The sequence below is a fragment of the Anomaloglossus baeobatrachus genome, chromosome 8 (assembly GCF_048569485.1).
Source record: "Anomaloglossus baeobatrachus isolate aAnoBae1 chromosome 8, aAnoBae1.hap1, whole genome shotgun sequence".
Taxonomy (NCBI): domain Eukaryota; kingdom Metazoa; phylum Chordata; class Amphibia; order Anura; family Aromobatidae; genus Anomaloglossus; species Anomaloglossus baeobatrachus.
Window position 1 is genome coordinate 31,802,720 of NC_134360.1, and position 12,103 is coordinate 31,814,822.

The 12,103-nt window shown below is 45.5% G+C and overlaps 1 protein-coding gene across 1 annotated transcript in view; it reads right to left on the minus strand.

The window, feature by feature from the left end:
* FOXP1 (forkhead box P1) overlaps nucleotides 1–12,103 on the minus strand; it is a 918,681-nt gene that overhangs the window by 349,115 nt on the left and 557,463 nt on the right. Inside the window, exon 6 of the mRNA XM_075321416.1 lies at nucleotides 2,984–3,165. Within this exon, the coding sequence (XP_075177531.1) occupies nucleotides 2,984–3,154 (171 nt within the window). The 5' untranslated portion in view covers nucleotides 3,155–3,165. The remainder of the gene's footprint in view (nucleotides 1–2,983; nucleotides 3,166–12,103) is intronic.

Genomic DNA, 12,103 nt, shown 5'->3' on the forward strand with positions numbered 1-12,103 from the left:
CATTTGCACCGGCAGCAGTGTAGCTCCATTCCAAGATTAGCAGCTCCTGATGGTCATTGCTGATCAGCTTGTATTCAACAAAATAGGCACCATGCTGCAGGTCCCCTTATGGTTGATTTACACTGCAAGATTATCGTGAATGGGTACTCCTAAGAATGCTCAGTCTACACAGGCTGCCAATCAGCCAAAGAAAGGGCAAAACAAGGCTACCTCAATGGTATATGTTCACAAAATAATTGCCCCCCCCCCTTTAAAAGTTAACTTTAAATACAAACCTGGCAGTGACTCCATTGCTCTTAGTTGATGGATTTTGTCATGAGATCTTTTCACTTTGTCGGTACTGATCAGTGCAGCTGTGAATCCAGCTCTAGAATAAGCTAAATCTTTTACTAATTGTAGTAGGATCTGTCAGTCTCGTCTTTTCACTCAGATCCTCATTCCTCTCCGTTTCCCATAGAGTATAATGGGAGGTGTGACCTGACCCCCTCACTGTGCTGGAGAGCCCGTCTTACTTTGACCTACACGGATATAAAGAGGTTGGCCACTACTTTAAGATTGAGGGCCTATCCTTAAGGCCACTTTACACATAGAGATAAATCTGCGGAGCGACCTAGCTGGTTGTTGGGGACGTTGTAAAGCTGCTATTTGAAAGGGAAGTCGCTGTAAAGTCCCCTTTACACACTGAAACTTTCTAGCGATGCATGATGCACAGCGGGAAGCAAAGGACCTAGGAATGGTCCTGAACGATTTGTAGCGATCACAACTTCACAGCAGTGGCCAGGTCGCTGATAGGTTTCACACACTGCAATGTCGCTGGGGAGGTCGCTGTAACGTCACAAAACCGGTGACGTTACAGCGATGTCGTTTGCGATGTTGCAGTGTGTAAAGCCACCTTAAAGGCCGTGTCACACACACAGATAAATCTGTGGCAGATCTGTGGTTGCAGTGAAATTGTGGACAATCAGTGCCAGGTTTGTGGCTGTGTACAAGTGGAACAATATGTCCATGATTTCACTGCAACCACAGATCTGCCAAAGATTTATCTCTGTGTGTAAAGTGGCCTTTAGGGCATCAATGTTTGATTGGCCAGGGTCCAACAACCCAAACCCCCGCCAATCAGCTGTTTTCGGTGCTGCCATCTGCAGCAGGCGGCTGGAAATGCTTAGTTCTGGAGCTGCTCCGTCTTCTGATAGCGGCAGCAGCCGGGTACTGCACATCTGCCTCCTATTGGCTTGAATGGCCGGTGGATGTGAGGTACCCAGCCGCTATAAGTTGATGGAGCAGCTCCAGAACTGAGCATTTCAGGCCACAGGCATCGAAAACAGCTGATCGGAAAGGGTGCTATTTCCGGCCACCGACACCAAAAACAGCTGATCAGCAAGGGTGCCATTTCCGGCCACCAACATCGAAAACAACTGATCGGAAAGGGTGCCATTTCTATTAACCAACACTGAAAATAGCTGATCGGCAGGTGTGCCATGTCCAGCCAGTGACACCAAAAACAACTGATCGGCAGGGATGCCATTTCCAGCCATCGACACCGAAAACAGCTGATCGGCAAGGGTGCCATTATCGGCCACCAACACCAAAAACAACTGATCAGCAGGGATGCCATTTCCAGCCATCGACACCGAAAACAGCTGATCGGCAAGGGTGCCATTATCGGCCACCAACACCAAAAATAACTGATCAGTAGGGGTGCCATTTCCAGCCACCAACACCGAAAACAGCTGATCGGCAAGGGTGCCATTATCGGCCACCAACACCAAAAATAACTGATCAGTAGGGGTGCCATTTCCTGCCACCAACACCGAAAACAGCTGATTGGCAAGCGTGCCATTATCGGCCACCAACACCGAAAACAACTGATCAGTAGGGGTGCCATTTCCTGCCACCAACACCGAAAACAGCTGATTGGCAAGCGTGCCATTATCGGCCACCAACACCGAAAACAACTGATCGGAAGGGGTTGCATTTCCAGCCACCAACACCAACACAGATGATTGGTAGGGGTGCTATTTCCGGCCACTGACACCAAAGACAACTGATCGGCGGGTGTGCGAGGTGTTGGACACCGGCCGATCAGACATTGATGCCCTAAGGCATCAATCTTAAAATAGTGGACAACCCCTTTAAGCTTTTTTTTATAGAGTGAATAGCGAGTTCATGCAAAAAGTGGCTCATGAGTGGAGACAATATTTCTCTGTTAAGACATACCAGAAAGTTTGTAGAAACTAGAGGGAACATTTAAAGGAATTTTCCACATTGGGGTGATGAGCCGATTCCATAATGTCCAACTCCAGGAACATCCCAAATGGGAATTTCCCTGCAGTGCCCCCAGTGGTCAAATAAAGCATTACCCACCATTCATTGGAACCAATGGGTCATCTATGTAGTGTACAGGAATGGCCGGTCCTCCAAAGCTAGAGACATTCTTTTTTTAATATTTGCGAAGAGCTTTTCCAAACCCTTTCATTTACAGTCTACGAGGGACATACTTGATGCAGCAGACTGCAATAAAGTTTCAAGACCAAATCACCCCGATGTGGACGCTTTAAGTAGCGTAACCTTAGTCTCGTGCAATGAAACTCCCAAAAATTCACCGTTACCATTTATTAAATATTACAGGCAATAAAAGGCCATGACTGATTGGTTCCTGTGGGTTACAGCGCATTTCGACCGCTCCCACCACGCGTTTTAAGGTTTGCATTACTTTCATGCCAAAAAAACAGATAATGTTCACTCAGTAGCAGGGGAAGTATCCTCCTTTGCTTTAACAGTTGTCAGCAGGACTACGTTCTGGTACTAAACAGTCCACACTGGCTTTTTTTCGGGCAGCGCAACCGTCTTTGATCTCTTTTTCCCAGTGATGAATGCCTGAACCCGGGCGCCAGAACACATAATAAAGTATAAATTTCACATTCCATTGTGATTGCATGGACGGTTCTGTTTTCTCTACCAGGGGGACGAGGGGGCACGGTACCTGGTGTTGCTGAAGATGTGCAAGGTCGGCGGCGGCGGCGTCCAGAGAAGGTGTCTCTCCGTTAGATCGCGTTTCTCGTAACGTGCACTCTAATAAGTGGTTACCAGAATTTCCACCATTCTGCACGGCTGAATCGTTACTTTTCGTCTCAGTCCCAGATTCTTGCATCATGACTCAAAGCCCTTTAAAACAAGAAGAAGGGGGAGAAACATAATAAAACAGCTGTTAAAACAGTTAGTGCATTGGAAGATACGTGCCCTGCTCAAAATCAGCCCCAAACTGTAAACATTTGTCATTTCCTTTCATACAATTTATCTTTCCTGAGCGCTTCTCGCTAACCGTTACTGTTTATTTTCTTTAACAGCTATAATTGTAGCAAATTTCAGTTCAAAATGTAGCGACTTTGCTTTTGTTTATCGCTTTCGCTTTTTTTTTTTTGCATGCATGCATCTCTTATAGAAATGCTAAAACAGTCATTGCACAAAACGGGGGCGATAACGAGACACGGGAATCGGGAATACGTCATTGGTTTTCCCCAAAGGAACCAAAAATTGGTGCAAAATTTCATCTGTTCCTTTAGGATAGGCAAATAGTGTGGCCATCTATTTCATCCCTTAGGTCATCGCACAGGTCCAACACGAGTCACTATGTCACGCACGGCACTAGCAAAATTTGCCCCCCAGAAGATGTTGCAACACACAGGGAACACAGGGGGCACGTTACAATGGAGGTCTCTGCCACTAGGGTGAGGGGGCACCTCCTGAAAACACCTCAAACTGACTCCTGAGCTCCCTAGTGTCCGTATACAAGTTCTTGCAACCTGTCGTGGAGCCGGATATCTTATCCCCTCAGCTGGCCCTAAACTCACCCTGGCTAGTGAGCAGGCTGACGAGATCCCTAGACTTGCCTCATGAACTCACCTCAAGCTGACACCTAAGCTCCCTAGCGTCCCTATACAGATCCTTGTAACCTGTTGCCGAGCTGGATAACTTATCCCCTCTGCTGGTCCTTCACTCACCCTGGCTAGTGAGCAGGCTGACGAGATCACTAAACTTGCCTCATGAACTGACTTCAAGCTGACACCTAAGCTCCCTACAGATCCTTGTAACCTGTTGCCGAGCTGGATACTTTATCCCCTCTGCTGGTCCTTCACTCACCCTGACCCAAAAGAAAGCAGACAGTCCCAAAAGAAAGCAGACAGTCCCAAAAGAAAGCAGACAGTCCCAAAAGAAAGCAGACAGTCCCAAAAGAAAGCAGACAGTCCCAAAAGAAAGCAGACAGCCCCAAAAGAAAGCAGACAGCCCCAAAAGAAAGCAGACAGTCCCAAAAGAAAGCAGACACCCGCAAAAGAAAGCAGACAGTCCCAAAAGAAAGCAGACAGCCCCAAAAGAAAGCAAACAGCCCCAAAAGAAAGCAGACATTCCCCCAAAAGAAAGCAGACATTCCCCCAAAAGAAAGCAGACATTCCCCCAAAAGAAAGCAGACAGCGCCAAAAGAAAGCAGACATTCCCCCAAAAGAAAGCAGACAGCCCCAAAAGAAAGCAGACATTCCCCCAAAAGAAAGCAGACAGCCCCAAAAGAAAGCAGACAGCCCCAAAAGAAAGCACACAGCCCTAAAAGAAAGCAGACAGCCCTAAAAGAAAGCAGACAGCCCTAAAAGAAAGCACACAGCCCCAAAAGAAAGCACACAGCCCCAAAAGAAAGCAGACAGCCCCAAAAGAAAGCAGACATTCCCCCAAAAGAAAGCAGACATCCCCAAAAGAAAGCAGACATCCCCAAAAAAAGCAGACAGCCCCAAAAGAAAGCAGACAGCGCCAAAAGAAAGCAGACATTCCCCCAAAAGAAAGCAGACAGCCCCAAAAGAAAGCAGACAGCTCCAAAAAAAAGCAGACATTCCTCCAAAAGAAAGCAGACAGCCCCAAAAGAAAGCAGACAGCCCCAAAAGAAAGCAGACATCACCAAAAGAAAGCAAACAGCCCCAAAAGAAAGCAGACAGCCCCAAAAGAAAGCAGACATTCCCCCAAAAGAAAGCAGACATTCCCCCAAAAGAAAGCAGACATTCCCCCAAAAGAAAGCAGACAGCGCCAAAAGAAAGCAGACATTCCCCCAAAAGAAAGCAGACAGCCCCAAAAGAAAGCAGACATTCCCCCAAAAGAAAGCAGACAGCCCCAAAAGAAAGCAGACAGCCCCAAAAGAAAGCAGACAGCCCTAAAAGAAAGCAGACAGCCCTAAAAGAAAGCAGACAGCCCTAAAAGAAAGCACACAGCCCCAAAAGAAAGCACACAGCCCCAAAAGAAAGCAGACAGCCCCAAAAGAAAGCAGACATTCCCCCAAAAGAAAGCAGACATCCCCAAAAGAAAGCAGACATCCCCAAAAAAAGCAGACAGCCCCAAAAGAAAGCAGACAGCGCCAAAAGAAAGCAGACATTCCCCCAAAAGAAAGCAGACAGCCCCAAAAGAAAGCAGACAGCTCCAAAAAAAAGCAGACATTCCTCCAAAAGAAAGCAGACAGCCCCAAAAGAAAGCACACAGCCCCAAAAGAAAGCAGACATCCCCAAAAAAAAGCAGACTCCCCCAAAAGAAGGCAGACATTCCCCCAAAAGAAAGCAGACAGCCCCAAAAGAAAGCAGACATTCCCCCAAAAGAAAGCAGACAGCCCCAAAAGAAAGCAGACAGCCCCAAAAGAAAGCACACAGGCCCAAAAGAAAGCAGACAGCCCTAAAAGAAAGCAGACAGCCCCAAAAGAAAGCAGACAGCCCCAAAAGAAAGCAGACAGCCCCAAAAGAAAGCAGACAGCCCCAAAAGAAAGCAGACATTCCCCCAAAAGAAAGCAGACATTGCCCCAAAAGAAAGCAGACAGCCCCAAAAGAAAGCAGACATCCCCAAAAAAGCAGACAGCCCCAAAAGAAAGCAGACAGCCCCAAAAGAAAGCAGACAGCCCCAAAAGAAAGCAGACATCCCCAAAAAAAGCAGACTCCCCCAAAAGAAAGCACACAGCCCCAAAAGAAAGCTGACATGCCCAAAAAAAGCAGGCACCGCTAGAAGAAAGCAGATGTCCACAAAAGAAAGCAGACACCCTAAAAAAGAGCAGAGATCCCCAAGAGAAAGCAGACACCCCTACAACCCAAAAAAATACAAATCGCATTGATTTGACCCCAACCAATTAGAGTTGACAAGTGCTGATGGTGGATGGGCTCTCACACAGAGATCTGCATTGCTCTCAAGTCTTTCCCTGTTCTACCTGCAATGCTGCAGCTCTCACACACAGATTGGGTAGCAGTATCACGCTGCATGAGTGATACTGCTTCCAGTCACCAGGGGGAGCCATGTGCAGTAGAACTCAGGGGGACCTAACAGTGATGCAGATCTGTATGTGAGAGCCCATTCACTTGCCAACTCTAATTATTTGGGGTCTGGTATGTGCAATTCTTTTAGTCGGTGTCTGCTTTCTTTTGGGGGTAATCTTAACAGTACATAGAGAATAATAAATGTAAGCAGGTAATTTACACTTTTGTAACTATGGTCTGTATCCACCACTATAGGACTGCACCATGAGAAGAGCAGATCAGATAAGAGAATGTGCATCTGAGCCAGTAACAGGAGGAAAACAAAATGTAGATGTTCCAGAATGTGATGATGATTAGATTAGAATAAAGAGCATCTCATGCTCTGGAGGACCACACTTTCCAGGCAGGACATTGATTCCAATGCAAAGCCTGCAATTCCTTGTTTGCCCAGCGGTGGTGCTGCAGGGAAATGGAGCACTTTTTACATAGTTGCCTAGCGATTACAACTGATCAGGCCCATCGTCCACTTTTATAAGACCCCTTTAATTACCATGGAAATAAATGTTTTAAGCTTTTTTTTAAGGAGCTACACTTTTTTTCTTAGTCCTTAAGGTCCTCGGTGTTTAGAAATCCGCCAGTGCGGGCGGAAAAAGAATAAAATAATAAAATAAAGCAATAAATTCTGCATTTTCAGATCCAAATATTTCCTTTGTGTGATCCGAGGTTTTGGGGGGGGGTTTTTCAGATGAATTTTAGGATTGTTTCGAGTTTGGTTTATAATTCAGTGGTAAAATGAGTCACCTGTCAAGTAACCGACCCAAAAAACGATGAGGTCACTGTTTATTTAGCAAACTTGTAGATAAGCCAAGTTTTGTGTGTTTTTTTTTTTTCTTTCAAGGTGTTTTTGATAAAAGGCAGCAAAAAAGTCTTCTGGGAAAGTTTAAAGGGAACGCTGGGCTGGACCGGAGCCCTGGTGGGCTGAGGGGTCTGCGCTGGGTCTGGGGATTGGGAGTTACCAGAGTCCCGAATGACAAATCCATCTTTCTTAAAGGGGTTGTACCAAGTAAATAAGCTGCGCCTATTGACAGAATAAAGGGTTAACTAACTGATCACTAGGGGTCCGTAAATTGGGACCTCCATCTCTGCTTCATTCATTCTCTATGGGATTGCTGGGAATTTACCTCTTTTAGGGTCTGGTATTGTCTGCAGCAGTGATGAGATGTCGTCAGTGCTGCAGATAGGCCCAGTGATTGGCTAAAGAGTTGCCCACATGATGTCACTGTGGTAGACAATCAGTGAGCTCAGCAGCTCTGTACTGACAACATGATTCACTGAGCTCAGTGATTGGCTGCAGCGCTGTCCACGTGATATCACTTCTGCGGACAATCAGTGAGCTCAGCGGCTCTGTGTTGACGGCATGATTTGCGGAGCTCAGTGATTGGCTGCAGTGCTTGTCCACGTGACGTCACTGCTGCAGACAATCAGTGAGCTCAGGTGCTCTGAGCGGATTGTGCCGTTAACACAGGCAGAGTCGTTGAGCTCAGTGATTGGCTGCAGTGCTGTCCACGTGACATCACTGCTGCAGACAATCAGTGAGCTCAGCGGCTCTGTGTTTATGGCTTGATCCGCTGAGCTCAGTGATTGGCTGCAGTACTGTCCATGTGACATCACTGCTGCAGACAATCACTAAGTTTAGCTATTCTGAGTGAATTGTGCCATGGACACAGGCAGAGCCACTGACCTCAGTGATTGTCTGCAGCAGTGATGCTACATGGACAACGCTGCAAACAATCAGTGAGCTCAGATGCTATGGGCAGATTGTGTCGTTAACACAGGCAAAGGTGCTGAACTCAGTGATTGTCTGCAGCAGTGACGTCAAGTGGTCAATGCTGCAAACAATTACTGAGCTCAGCGGCTCTGAGTGGATCGTGCCATCAACAAAGACATAGCCGCTGAGCTCAGGGATTGTCTGCAGCGCTGTTTATGTTACGCTACTGCTGCAGACAATCACTGAGCTCAGCTGCTTAAGCGGATCATGCCATCAACACAGGCTGAGCTCTGTTATTGTCTGCAGCTGTGACGTCATGTGGATAATGCTGCAGACAATCACTGGGCTCAGCTGCTCTCAGCAGATTGTGCAATCCACCCAGGCAGAGCCACTGAGCTCAGTGATGGTCTGCAGTAGTGACATCACTGAGCAGATTGTGCCATCAACGCAGACATAGCTACTGAGCTTAGCAATTGTCTGCAGCAGTGACGTCATATGGACAACGCTGCAGCCAATCACTGAGCTCAGCTGCTCTGCGCGGATCGTGCCATCAAAACAGGCAAAGATGCTGAGATCAGTGATTGGCTGCAGCGCTGTCAATGTGATATCACTTTTTCACACGTTAACAGACACCATGAGCAGCAGATGACCTCTGCATGGAGATTAAGCTTTTTTGTTTTTATTTTTTGCAGCCAGGGAACCTCCTTAATCTAAACTAATAATATACAATAAATAAATTATTTATGTTTAGAATATTGATACATTCGTCATTTTTGGTGCAATTCCAGGAATAGGATTTTTTATTTATTTTTATTTTTTAGGCCTGTCCCTTTAAATATGGTCACGTCGCGCAAAACTAATGAAAAACCTTATTAACTGGGAGCGACACTAGGTATTTGACCACAGTATTTTTCAGTGGCAAATCAATTTCACACACATGAATCTGTGCTAATGTCACACTGTTAGTCTGATAACTGGAAATTATATTCCATACCCAGAGCTGTATCAAAACATAGAACCTACACCATGTTCCATAATTATTTCTGAATAATTTAACACAAGACTAAGCTGTATCAAAGCATACAAGGCGAGGCTTCGCACTGGATCAAATCTTTGCTTTTCAGACAAGCCATGTCAACAGAAGGCGCGGACGTGAAAACATCCCGAGATACGGGACGAGCAAAGAATCCTCAATCTGATCCCTCCCGGAATTCTCAATACATAGATTGTGGGGATAGAAGCCGGATTTGCTCCTTTTACAGCCGTTCTGATGTAGCAGAGCTGGATATGTCATTTAAAGGGAATCAATTATATCGTACGCGAATTGCGTTCAGTGATAGAGCAAGAGGCGCCGAGTAGATTTATATATAGTTTATTAGAAAATATTCATCGTAACGTGAGCATTATTCATTGAAATCCTGACTATTTGTAGTCAAGAGTCCAGTGGGCGGGCCTACTACAGTTAGGAGTCCGGTCGATGTGCTTAAGTATTTAAATGCAAGTTAGACTCATATAAACATGGGATGGCTCTCCTAGCCGGTCTCTATCTCTCCTCTCACAAAATGACAAGTAGCAGCCTTTGTCATCTTAGTTGCTGCCCAAAGCAGCCTGGATGAGTTTGCCATTGGCTGCTGCGCTCTACATAGGCAGTGACTGAGATGACAAAGCTCTCGGTATGAAGAGGTGAGTTTTGTCATCTTAGCTGCCGCCCAAAGCAGTCTTGAGGAGTTTGTTATTGGCCGCTGCGCTCTGCATAAGCAGTGACCGAGATGACAAAGCTCTGTGTGTGAAGAGGTGAGCTTTGTCGTCTTAGTGGCTGCCCAAAGCAGCCTGGATGAGTTTGCCATTGGCTGCTGCGGAATTTGTTGGTAGTCTTCAGACTTCATAATGCCATGCACACGGTCAAGCAGTCCAGTGCCAGAGGCAGCAAAGCAACCCCAAAACATCAGGGAACCTCCACCATGTTTGACTGTAGGGACCGTGTTCTTTTTTTTGAATGCCTCTTTTTTTTTCCTGTAAACTATGTTGATGGCTTTTCCCAAAGATCTCTACTTTTGTCTCATCTGACCAGAGAACATTCTTCCAAAACGTTTTCGGCTTTCTCAGGTAAGTTTTGGCAAACTTCAGCCTGACGCCGATGGATAGTACGGGTTGACACTGTTGCACCCTCGGACTGCAGGGCAGCTTGAACTTGTTTGGATGTTAGTCGAGGTTCTTTATCCACCATCCGCACAATCTTGCGTTGAAATCTCTCGTCAGTTTTTCTTTTCCTTCCACATCTAGGGAGGTTAGCCACAGTGCCATGGGCTTTACACTTCTTGATGACACTGCGCACCGTAGACACAGGAACTTTCAGGTCTTTGGAGATGGACTTGTAGCCTTGAGATTGCTCATGCTTCCTCACAATTTGGATTCTCAAGTCCTCAGACAGTTCTTTGGTCTTCTTTCTTTTCTCCATGCTCAATGTGGTGCACACAAGGACACAGGACAGAGGTTGCGTCAACTTTAATCCATGTCAACTGGCTGTAAGTGTGATTTATTATTGCCAGCACCTGTTAGGTGCCACAGGTAAGTTACAGGCGCTGTTAATTACACAAATTACAGCAGTATCACATGATTTTTCAAACAGTGCCAATACTTTTGTCCACCCCCTTTTTTATGTTTGGTGTGGAATTATATCCAATTTCTCTTTATGACATTTTTTTTTTTTTCATTGAAGACAAATTAAATGAAGAGAATAATACCAAAGACTTTTGGCCAGCAATGTATATATCAGGATGGGGGACATACCAGGATGGGGGCATATATACCAGGAAGGAGCCTGGATGGGCAATATATATACTAGCATGGGTGACATATATGCCAGGATGGGAGACATTTACCAGGAAGGTGCCTAGGATGGGAGACATTACTACATAATGGGGAGGGGAGGGGCACCTTGTATGTCTTAATAGGATTGACCAACATAAGGGGGGGGGTCCAAATTTTGCACCAGGGCCCATTGAACGCTAGTTATGCCATTGTATGGGGACATTTGGTATATATGTCGGGATCTCTTCCCAGTGACTATTATAAACCGAGTCTTTCCCCCAAGACTTTTTTCTTGCAGTACTAATGAAAAGCAATTGTGACATTTATCCCAAATGTAAAAAGAAAAAGAAAAAAAACACAAGAAGGAAAAAAAAAAAGAAAAAAAAAAAAGTGGCGGCAGCTGTACGGGGAAAATGAAATGTACAATGGGATTTGTTTAGCTACTATTACCCTATAGTGAATTTTCATGATCATTACGGGAAGGAGTACGAGGCGGTTCAAGAAGTAATCAAGAGAGGAGGCCTCGGGGCTGCGGTAATGTATGCAAAGCTGGTGACCCGCAGAAAATGAGAGGTAGGATTCAATGACTGCGGAGGGCGGCCGGCATCCTACAGACCCCGTCTGATGAGGGACTACTAAAATTAACACCCAATTAATTTCTGAATTGACAAACAAATGAAAGTCATAAATCTACTTTCTCATTAATTTTCCTTTTGGTATAATTTAAAGCAGCAGCACAACGGGAAAAAGCGAGCGTTATCCATCATAAATATCAGAAAGATAGCATTATAGCGCCATAAATTATGCATATTACCTGTTGTTAAGGGGGTGATTAATGCACTATCAGCTTTGTTTTACAGTATGGATCGTCTAGACCTGAACCCGAAATCTGAAAATGTCATTTAGTGGCGGTGGAATTAACGTGTTCATGGAGGCTGATGGCTTACCAAGGCTTAACGACGGTATCTCGTGGGGTCCTTAGGCCAAAAAAGCTGGAGACGCCAGTGGGGAACATGGGGTTAATATGTATGTTTATTATGTATGGAGCTGGATTATGGGTCTATTAGAGAGTCTTTTTGTAATTTCAGTCAACATAATGCCGCCATATAGTGCCAAGAAAAGGCTCTGTTCACACCTTATTGTCATCCCATATCTTAAAACGAAAGAGTGTACACATTGGCCATAGCGTCTCGTTATTGTGTCCCCTGTGGATAAGAAAACATAATAAACTACATTATTACAAAAAAAAGACATA